At 36.5% G+C, this 12,054-nt stretch overlaps 1 protein-coding gene across 6 annotated transcripts in view; it reads right to left on the bottom strand.

Moving 5' to 3' along the window:
- MLIP (muscular LMNA interacting protein) overlaps positions 1–12,054 on the bottom strand; it is a 266,818-nt gene that overhangs the window by 105,906 nt on the left and 148,858 nt on the right. For all 6 annotated transcript variants that reach the window (XM_004475365.4, XM_004475367.4, XM_058306895.2 and 3 more), the window contains one exon: positions 3,651–5,195. In XM_004475365.4, coding sequence (XP_004475422.1) covers positions 3,651–5,195 — 1,545 coding nt within the window. The remainder of the gene's footprint in view (positions 1–3,650; positions 5,196–12,054) is intronic.

Here is a 12,054-nt window from a genome sequence, read left to right as displayed (position 1 = left end):
TGAGATTGTGTGAGGCTCTAATAGAATGGTAACCTCAAATTCCCATATGGAACACCATGATAAATCACTAGGAGAAAAATGAAAAATATATGTTACTACAATACAAAGCTTAAATATATAGATATATTTATGGAATCTAAACAGAACCCCAGGCATGATTTTTATCATATCCATGCCTAAGGAAAAAAAGGCGTGGGGTTACTCAATAAAACTATTGATCTAAAAGTACCTTAAACAACAAGTCAGGGAGATATCCATCCTGTCTAGGACCTTGATTATAATATAAAATAGTATTTAAAACTCAGCTCAAATGAAATTTTATATCAATTATATCATGCTTGTGGGAACAGTTTGAGAACCTTAAGATTCTATATATGGAAAAGAAACATCAAACATGCTTTATATCAGGAATTAGCTCAGAATATTCTAGTTGTTCCATTTTGTTTTAATACCAAAGGACAGTAAAGCCCAGACTTTAATATTCTTCACACATTCATGTTTTAATTTGATGGCTATCTGTGTTTTAAGACCTCTTTCCTTTCAGAATTTGGAACTGAGTGAAGCTGATCTAAATCTGAAGCTCTGTGACTTCAAAGAGAGCCCTGTGCTTGGATTAGCACCACAGTAGAAGGAGTAAGACAAGAAACAACCCATGAAAGCCTATAAATTCTTTGATATCACAAAGCTTTTTTCTACTTCCGTCTATAATTCTACCAAATAATCTTAGCAATTAAACAAAACTAATCGAATGTCTAAAGAGACTAGGATAGGATTTACTTATCCCAGGATCAATTTTAGTGAATCTTTTATACTCAACTTACAATTCCTGCAAATAATAGTCCATAATAAAAAAAAAAAAAGTAGACTGATTTTTACCCAGAGAGATAATAATGATAACAACAAAAAAGAAAAACAAGGAGAAAATAAAAATGGCAAAGAACAGCATGTATCAGAGTGAGATTTTTGCAGAAGTTATTAACTAATACATTTTTCTGTGAAATTTTACCCAAGATATGAAACGTTATCTTTTCTGTTCTGAGGAATAGGTTGTATATATTTCCTGGCAGGTAAAATATAATCATTCTTCTTATTTTCATGTTCATCTGTTCTATTATGTATTTCTATAAGATTGAATTTTCTTCACTTGGAATTAAAGAAAATAAAACAGAAGTCTTTCAATCTAGGCCTTTATTTTTCAAAAGCTCCTTTGTGCTCACCTTCTTCCATCTCTCTGACTACATGCAAAAAAATAAACAAAGGACAAAACAAGAACAAAGCGCTGTGAACCACGTAAGGAAATACTTTGAAGGAATTTCTAGAGTAAAATTACTCTTCACAAAGGTAATAAATATTTTAAAGGTATGGCAGCTTGGCTTAAGAAATGATCGTTAATAAATTCAGTAAAGAGCAATGTTTAATTGCAAGAAATGAAATATTAGTCAGGTTTTTAAAATACACTGCAAATGAATGCCACATTAGCACATATGTAAGGAAAAGATAATAACCAGATCATTGTACTGGGAATAAATAAGAATTTCAAATTTAGAATTACACAGAGTTCGATCTTTTTCATATCATTTGCTTTGAAAGTTTAAAAAAACAATGATTTACTAATATCTAAAACTACAATAGCTTTCAGAATCTCCCAAACATTTTATTAAAATTGAGATTTCTGATTGTTATTCTATAATAATGATGATTCCCTTCATGAGAAGTAATAAATCAGGCTACATGCTAATTAATCTGAGTTATTATTTTGTAGCAATAAATCATAGTAATAAAGAATTCAAGAATAAGCAGACTTAAATTAATATAAACCTCAGCTCTGCCAGTACAAAATATGCGACCTGGCCAAGTTATTCACTGAACTGCAGTTTCTTGATGTACAAAATTAGGATAATATCATATATATTTATAATCATACTATTATAAAAATTAACTGACATAAGCCATTTTAATTAATTGTTACTATGTTGTATAGTTACTATCATAGTTCTCAACTCATTGAAAACATTTGATATCACTTTATTATTATCTTTACTATTATTTCTACTCAATTTGAAAGCCAATTTTCTACATTACCACATAGAATCTATTACAATATCTTCTGTAGATCTGCCAGGTTATTTTCCATTCCTGAAATGCCCACTCCTTTCTCCTTCATTAAGTTAAACCCCAAACATTTCCAATAGATCTGATATTTATGATAAATCTCCTTACAAACCACATCCCATAATAGTACTACTGCTTATTGAACTCACTTAGCAATTATTGTGTATGTAATCTGTAGGACACTATGTTTATATTGCCTATAATGGTTTTCTGGCTATATCTCAGAGTTAATAACTTCATATACCTTATCCATATCTTCTGCTGAATAAAAATGGAACTTTTATGGATGAAAATAATCTCTCACATTCCTTTTAAAAAATGCTTCAGGAAAGATAGTATAGTGGTAGCATACAGCAGGTGTTTAATGCAAGTTTTTAAAGTTGAATTGTATTGCAACATCATTAACAAAGTTACATGGATCATTTCATCTTTCCAATCTTAAATTCATCATCCAAAAAGTGACAGAGTTGAATTAACTCTCCACAGTATTTATAAGCTCTGATACTGTATCATTTCAATGCACCAAACTGAAATTTCCTACTCCCTCCTAATACAGGCACTTCCATAATTTTATTTTATTTATATAGTAACTCCAAAGTTCTGGGTGCATATGATCCACAATATGAATAGTCTGAGACTAATTTGGAAGCTACCGTTCTCCAAAGCAGTGTTCCTTTCCATCAGGAGAGCTGAACTTTGGCATTGCTCCTTCAAATGTTTCCCTTCCATACTAAAATGAATGCTGTTTTTATATACTTGCTGAGTGGATTGCTTCAGAGCCCTTAAATATCAATATTTCTCCTGTCTTAATTTTATTTCTTTCTACCCTCATGTCTACCCTTTCTCTATTCAAAATTACTAAATATTTAGAGCTTATAATAAATCAAGTGATCTTCACATAACAAAGGAAATTTCTCTTTCCTGTTACCCTAAATGTATATAGCCTAATCCATATTGATTTAGCTTGTTGTATGGGGAGAAATTTTTAAAAAATAACCTGGTAGGGAAAGAAAATTAATAATAAATGAATGTGGGCAGGAGAATAAAAATATTCCCAATTTATTTGAAAATGATATTGGCCTAGCTCTAAAATAATACTCCATTTTTAACTAATGCTGTCTACTGTTGTATCAGCACAGCATATTGTGATGGCTAATAGGGTCTACATTATTAGGGAATCAGGATTATAACATATTCCCAAATCTCAGATAGATACTTCTAATTCTGTCATTGGGGACAGTGACATAATTCAAATTATGCTTGGGGGGAAAATGCTCATGGAAGCACAGCTATCAAAAGTTACCATACAAGCAGGATTTGCAAAAACAAAGGGTTTTACTGAAACATCTGCAATTTTAGACAGATTAGAATATAATTCACCTCCACATTCAAATATACCAAATACTAGTCCCCCTTTGAATTTCTCCACCTACTCGTAAGAGCAGAATGAATATCATACTTATGGATTTTTCCCAGGAAAAACAAAGATTCTTCCATATTTTAAAATAAGCATGCACCATGCAACATGCAAAAAATACCTTGGGTTTCTTATTTTCTGGGTCTGTTGACATGGACAATGTACAAGGTGAAACTGGTTCCTTGGTTCTTGCTAGAGAGATGGAAGGTGATGGGCTTGAAACAGATGACCTATAGGCGAATATGGTGCTTTCACACTTCTCAGGTCTTGAAGGCAAGGTACTACTGCCACCATTTGGAAGCAGAGCTGAGGGACTGAGCTGGAGTGCCTGGGTGGCCAGATTACCACGAGGGAGAGAAGAGAACCCCACGCTGGGAACAGAGGCAGAACTAGCAATTGAGGGAGCGGGTGCGGGAGAAACTTTCTGACCAGACCGTTGCAATGCCCTCTCGGATCTGTTAATTAGATTAGAAAGAGCTGGGGAAGGATGGAAACATTTCTCTGGAGGGGAAAGTGTGGCTCTTTGGTTAGTAGGAGAAGATCCAGAAGATAATGCAGAGGAGACTGAAGTGGGAGGGGGTGGGTAAAGTCTCCGGGGCTTTTCGGGGGCCCTGAGATCAGCGTTCTGTTTGGCCTTCACAGGAGGAAGAGGAGAGCTTGAGGGAACAGGAGGAAGCCCGGCGGAACCAGACATACTGGTTTGGGGTGAGGAGAGGGGTACACTGCTTTTCGAAGTGGGTGATGGTGGGTTTTCCACATTCGGAGAAACAAGGCTGCTGCGAACTTTTGTAGGAGAAAGGGAGGGCGCCTGAGAAAGGGGAGTAGGCTTTTTGAGAAGAGGCAAGTGAAGGGATTGTTGGGTAAGTTCAGAAGCCTGGTACTCCCCGGGGTCTGGGGACCCAGCTCGCAGGGAGCAAGTTGAGAGAGATTTTTTAGGCAGAGGCGAGGTTTGCTTTACTTTTTGATCGAGCGTGAGCGTGGAAGAGGTCAGGGAGTTGACAGAGAAAGTTGGGCAGGAGGCAGGGGAAAAGGATCTTTGGTGAGAGGGGTTTGACTTGAGAATAGCAGTGAGGAGGGAAAGCCTGGAGGGCACCGGGCATCCCGCCCCTGACTTGGAGAGATTCCCACTAGACGACGCTCGGCTACAGACGGTGGAAGAAGAGCCGTGGAAAGAGCAAGGAAATGCTTTCGGGCTTGGGGAGAGTGCATGCGTGACAATGCGGACTGGTATGTACGAAGCTGGATTCGACTTGAGAGAAGCACCGGAAGCTGGTGAAGGAGAAGAGGTTCTTGGACTCTCTCCGGGACTAAGGGCATGCGAAGTTAAGGTCGTCTTCTTCTCAGCTTCAGATGTCAGTCCGGGTTTTTGATCTGTTGCACTTGGACTGGATAAGTTAGAACCTGATAGCTGAGTAGGATGGGGAAACATCGAGGAGGTGCCTTTCGATGCAAAAGAGGGTGAAGAGTGAGCGGAAGTTTGAAAATACGTAGCTGTTTCTTCCACAAAGCCTCCACTGACATCCAGCCTCCTAGTGTGGAACTCCTCTAGGACAGAGGTTCCGTCGAGGTTAACTGTGTCAGGTTGTGTTTTCTGATTAGTTGGAGAAACAAAGGAGAAAGCAGGTGGTTTACAGGCAAGCTGATCAGAGGTAGTGGGAGAAGTTAACTAGAGGAAAGAGAAACAGACAGATTGAAATAGGACATTATTTGTGAAACTATCAAAATATTCCTGTCACTTGTGGATTCATGCAAACAGTCCTATTAGTTTATACAAGAGAAGGAACTGTGGATGTCCATAAAAATGAAGGAAATTCTGTTTTGCTAATGAGGCATTGTTTTGAATTTTAAATAAAATATAAATAAACTCTAAAGTATTATATCCTATAATCTCATTTACTCCAAAGATCTAAACCAATATAAAATTGTTTTGCATATTTCCATAAAGAAAATAATTCATTGACAAAATATAAAATGTAAAATAATTTGGAATTGAGTGATTTGAAAAGATTTATTCACCATTAGTATAAATTTCAGAATTTGCTCTGGAATATGAAATACATTTTCTTCTGTTGTAAGAATGTAAACCATAATATAATAATAATGACTACCATCCATAAAATATTTAACACACTGCAGGTCTTTAAAATTCTAATCTAAAAACCTGGACTACCACAACATATTGTAAATCTGAAAAAATCTCCCAGAGTCAAAAGCTGCAACACCCAAAATAAATATAGGATGATAAATTGAGTGAGTGAATGTCCAAATAATAGACGGAGTTTTAGCTTATTAAAAACATTTTTCCCTAATTATTTGCCAGAATGAACATTTAACAAATCATATGGGTTGTGGGGAAGTGATAGGTTCTCTTTCATGTCAAAAGAAGCCAGAGCACTTTATAAATGTAATCCACCCCATAGAATCCCACACCAAATGGAGAGAAAATGAAGAAACATTATATCATCTACAAGAGAGGCTAGGGAGTGCCTGTGAAATAACTCCATGTATTCTTGTGCTATTTTTAAAATCATCCACAACTTTATTACATGTTTTGAAATCATAAATGATTCTAAAATATTTTTAACAAATGTTAATTTTAAACACGGATTTCACTTCAAAAATTATGTATTGATTCTATCATATAGAAGGCTAAACACTCATGTCTAAAAGAATTTAGGTATTAGAAGTCACTCAAAATATCAATTAATATATATATCAATTATATATTTATATAGTGCATTAGGCATATATCAGGAAAATGTATGTGAAAATAATTAAACTGAGCAACAGCTTGATTAACATATGCAATAAAAGAGATTCCTTGATTTTGCTTCATAGCATGCTAAGAACAGGTAAACTCCAAAGTTTTCATAAAATACAGTTTTTGAGCTCTAAGAATATTTAAAACTGGTTAGTTCAAAAACTCAACCCAAACTTTTGAGTTTCTGGGCAAACATCCCCCAAATATTCCTTTCTTTTATATGCAAATTCATTTATGTATTTGCAACACAGATTTCCTGCCACATAAATATTTGATTGATTACATTGGCATAACCCAGAATACCCAAAAATAAGGGAAATTTGAAAATCGAAAAGGAGTCAATCAAAATGAGAATGAAAGCTTAAAAATTCCCTCACCCAAGTTTAACTTAGATATAACTGCTTAGCCAGTGTTTATATAACTGATTCATGTAGTTAGAGACTATACTTAAATCAAAAAACTATTAGATGGGCAGCTCAATATTTCTGCCACTAGAAAATGACATTTATTCAATTATGTAATCATATATGGTATAATTAGTATTTAGTGTTTAAGAAAGCATGCTCTAATGGTTAATGGTACACTCAGGGTATTGTTTACCACAAACAAGATGAAAGGTCTTTTCTAATTGTTTCCTATGATTGTTCTCGCCTCACAGTAACAATGGAGGCATTTCAAGACTGTGTAGGATGCTTTTCTTTGCATGTTGTTCAAAGTCTGGGATAGCTATTTGGTAAAGAATTTTGTAAACTAATAACAGCTGCAAAAACCCCATTACCTTTGCAGTCACACTATTTCCAAATGAGTTCAAATGATTTGGCATTTTAATTATCCACCAAACTATCAATATGATAAGCCCACAGGACCAAAATTTTGAGAGTCTCATTCAGAGGAGACTATTGTTCCCCCCAACTTCCTTAAGACTAAAGCTTCTAATTTCCAACTATTCTATTACATTAAATCATATTTTACCCAAAATAAATAATCCAGAATTTTATTGTACCCTTTAACAGTTGATTATTGAAGAATTTCTGAGGGGAACTTTTAAAAGTATAAAAATGTTTCTTGTTTATCTATCTATATTTTTTTATTGTATTTCCATATTCAATAGTATTAATAAGCTTTTGCAGTATATTCTTTTTTTTTTAAGATTTATTTTCTCTCCCTTTCCCCCCTCCACCTCCCCGCCTGCCCCGTTGTCTGTTCTCTGTGTCCATTTGCTGCGTGTTCTTTTGTCCGCTTCTGTTGTTGTCAGCGGCACGGGAATCTGTGTCTCTTTTTTGTTACGTCATCTTGCTGCATCAGCTCTCCATGTGTGTGGCACCATTCCTAGGCAGGCTGCACTTTCTTTCGCGCTGGCAGCTCTCTTTACGGGGTGCACTCCTTGCGCGTGGAGCTTCCCTATGCACGGGACACCCCTGCGTGGCAGGGCACTCCTTGCGCGCATCAGCACTGCACATGGGCCAGCTCCCAACGGGTCAAGGAGGCCCGGGGTTTGAACCGCAGACCTCCCATGTGGTAGATGGACGCCCTAACCACTGGGCCAAGTCCGCTTCCTGTATATTCAATTCTAATTTGAAATATACCATGATGATATACTAATTTATGGTATTATAAAAATGTGGCACCATAGTTTTATAAAATTCCCAGGGATGAGAATTGCAATTTTTAGTGAATAACATTAAATTCTGCTCATAAATATTTTTTTAAAGGGGGAGAGGAATTTATGCAACTAGAAATAATGGACCACTGTCAAATATTCCATCAGCAGCTCATTTTTCTTCTTCTTTAAGAATCTCTTACTGGTGATGCTAAGCTTCCCTATGGATGTCTCCAAATTATTTCCATCCCACGGCCTCTCATTAATAACCCCATGTGTTGTTCTCTAGGTTTGTTACTGATGTTCTAATTCCTTTTCCCTCAATCCTCTTTTCTGTCTTCTCCACCATTTATTTCTTACCTCATCTTTGGTGATTCCATTGCTCCAAATATCTCTCTAAAACTACCCTATGTTCTCCAGTTCCCAGCATTCTTCTGACTCCTTGTGCTTCTTTACCACCTACCTCCTCCAAATCATTCTCAAATCTCTCTTCTTCTAAAAAGATTATCCTGAACATTTGTATATATTCACAATAATCTCAGTAACATAGAATGTTTGTAATGTGCTGTCTTCACCAGGTGGCTGATCTTAATCAGAAGGCCACCTTTGGGTCCTGTATAAAGACCATCTGTTCTCACAACAACCAATCTCTATTGTAGAGCTGCCTTTTAATTTTAGTAAATCTAAAATTGACTGCTCCTATATATATTCAGTTTTTCCTAGTGTATAGTCTATAATGATCTCTGTAAGAATCCAAAGTATTTTAATAAAAACTGAGAAGGTTGATCTTCTACCTATCTCAAATATTTATATCTCAAATATTTCCTGAAATTTAGTTAATACAGAGACAAGAATGTTGGCCCCGTGCTCATATGTTGTTCCTCCTGAACCTAAACAGCCATGCTAGGCAGAACTCTGGAAGACGCCTTACATTCCCCTTCTTCATCACATGCCAGTCATTTTTATCTTATTGTGCTTGACCTCTAAAACTTACCTTTTGATCAATTCTCTTCTCTCTGAAGAATGATATGATAGTATATTCTCAGCCTCTCTTACCTGAACAATTTATATAATCTCCTTTCTTGTATTCCTATCTCTAGTTGCACCCCCATTATAATTTACTACCAAATTGATCTTTTAAAATCAGGTCAATGTATATACATCTATAACCAAAATATCGCCAAAGCTTTCTCCATGTGTGAAAGTATTACAATGAACTAAAGGTCTTTCCTTCATGACAGAGCTTCTCTCTTTCTATCCAGTCTCATCACCCTCACCCTCTGCTATCTTTTATTTTAGGTTTTAGTAAAACTTTATTCAATCTCACCCTTCTTGTCAATATTATCAACATCCTAGCCATTTGATCTCTTCCCAATCCACTCTTGTCAATCAGCTTGGCAAATCCTCATCTTGAATCAATCCTACCAACTGCTTTTATGTTCCTCAACCTAATCTACTGAAGCTTCTGTGGAAAAAAATTGAAACAACCATGTTGATAGGCAGGGCTACTACATTTGATTTATGAATTGTGCACTGCACAAAGGCACCAGGTGAGAGTAGGGGCTGAACGTCCCTGAATCTGCAGAGAAGGGGTGCCTTCTTCTAATTCATATATGGGCTGAGCAGACTGGTATTCTCACAGATTCAAGATCTATAGTCTCAACTGATCCTGTGCTTCTCGGCTTTTTTATTGATTATTTTGTTTTGTTTATTTTGACCTATTCTGCACAACAGCTCTTCCAAAAGGTTAAAATTCTCCACTAACCCTTTATCTGCCACTTTCTCTGTAACACTCAACCAATGAAAAAGATAGAGATTACTAGGAGAAACAAATTTTTCAAGACCCACCCTCATCCACTTTCTTTTGTTCTAAGTAAGGTAAATGATGACCATCCTCCTTTTGAATGGTAGTCTCCTTGTGTACTCTGAATGACAACAGCTCTTGCCTTCTTAGGAAACTCATTTCATCATTTATCCTCCATAGTCTATGCATTCATCTTTCTGTTTTCTTTCTACTGGATTTCTTACCCTCATGTAAATAGAAACCAAAAATTCTCCCAACCTTTAAAAAATACAATAATAGATAGCATGGTAGCAGATTGTACAAATGCCCATAATTCTCTATTCCTTCCATTAAAAAAGCAGCATCCTTTTTCCCACCTCCTTAGTCTTGGTTGGCCATATAGTTTGCTTTGGTCATACAGCTTGCTTTGGTCAATAGGGTATTAGCAAATGTGATGCAACTAGTGGCTTGAAATGCACTTGCACACTGGGACTCACTGGCTTATTGGACTTGGGAATTGCTGTGATATGAATGAGCCCACACTAGTCTACTAGAGGATGTGAGACCATAATTCAACAGGCAGCTAACCAGCTACCAGCCAACCATCATCCAATCCAGACACATGAGTGAGCCCCAGCAAAGATCAAATGAGCCCGACACAGAACTGCATAACTACTCAGATGATCACAGTTCAAATTTTTTTTAATTTATAATTCATATTTTTGACCTGCAGATTTCTGAAATAAATGAAAAGTTCTTGTTTATAAATACTAAATTTGGGGGTAATTCGTTAAGTAGCAAGAGCTAACTGATAAAAATACACATATATAAAACCTTTCTGAATCCTCTATTTCCCACAATTCCAAGCCAATTTTGTTCTTTTCACAGTCAAGTTTGTACAGGGCTATCACTATAGTGATTCTTGATGCAGACACAAACTAAGGTGATTCATGAAGAGTAATGCCTTTGTATAATTCTCTCCACTTGAGTGTGGTTAGAAACTATTAACTAATGTTAATAGTGTGGGGCAAAGGTGAAGGGATTCTAGAGATATAATTACATTACCTAATCAGTTGACACTTAGATGATCAAATGGGAGATTTTGTTGTATGGTCTTGACATAATCAAGTGAGCCCTTTAAAAGGATCTGAAGTGAGAGACTCGAAACAGCAGAGACTCTCTTCCTTTGTTGCTAGTATTCAAGAAGCAAGCTGCCATGAATTCTACAGCCTCAAGAAAAGAATTCTGCCAACAACATAAGGGAACTTCACTAGCTGAGCTTTCAGACGAGAATGCAGTCCACCTGACATCTTGGTTTCAGACTTGTGAGACCCTGAACAAAGAACCAGGCTAAACCATGCCTGAACTTCTGAACTACAGAAACCAGGATATAATAAGTATTTTTAAGCCACTAAATCTGTGGTAATCTGTTAGGCAACAATAGAAAATGGATACACTTCCCATGGACCTCTTAACAGCCCCTCTCCCCCACAGAAACTGACATCACCAAGGTCTACAATGATTTGTTTTTTCCCTAAATCCAACAGGAACTTGGATCCTTATCTTTTCTGATTTCCCTATAGAATTTGATACTTTCTGTTTCCCTCCTTTTCAAAACGCTTTATCTGTAGCCTCCATTTAATCACTTTCTCCTAGTTTATTTCCTACGTTCTGATGAGTCCTTTTTATATTCCTGTGTGGGATTCTCTTCTATCTTTTTCTTACATATTGGTCCTTCCTTGCCTATTCCCACTGTTTAGAATGCCCAGGCAATGTTTGTCTGCCTGGAAAACATGTACTCCTTCTTCAAGTTTCACTTCATACAGTATTGCCTCCCTGCCTGATTGACCAGGCAGATTTAGGGTCCTCCCTCTAGGCTTCTATGTTCCTTGAACATGTTACTTTTATTGTAATTGTTTACAGGTGCACCTGCTTTCCAAGTTCCTTGAAGGCAGGTTGTATGTCTTTTAAAGTTTGCACCTCCTACTGTCTAATATATTGCCTTCATGCAGGAATGAAGAAATATCACGTCTACTAGATGCCAGAAGAGAAGGACACAGAGAGCAGGGATGTAGTTTCTTCCTGAAGAGGATATCATCACCTCACTTAGGACCTCCCCTCTCTTATTCTGCTCTAGACTCCAGGCTGTGAAGGTTGGGGAGAGAAAGCGTTGTGGATTCTGATTGTCTGATTCAGTTAAAGTGGTTTTTGTCTCATTAGCCAGAGAAAAGTTTGAGTTTTGACATCAATAAATCAGGAAACACTTCTCTTAAAGGCCTTATTACAGTTTTGCTGTAATTGTCAAAGCAACTTGATTTTCCATAAATGTACAGCAAAGTCTTATGAGTCACAGTAGTTGTTTTCAATAGTTTCCATGACCA

This window comes from Dasypus novemcinctus, chromosome 11 (assembly GCF_030445035.2).
Source record: "Dasypus novemcinctus isolate mDasNov1 chromosome 11, mDasNov1.1.hap2, whole genome shotgun sequence".
Classification (NCBI taxonomy): domain Eukaryota; kingdom Metazoa; phylum Chordata; class Mammalia; order Cingulata; family Dasypodidae; genus Dasypus; species Dasypus novemcinctus.
The sequence above is the reverse complement of the archived record's forward strand: the minus strand, read 5'-3'. Positions and strand labels throughout refer to the sequence as shown.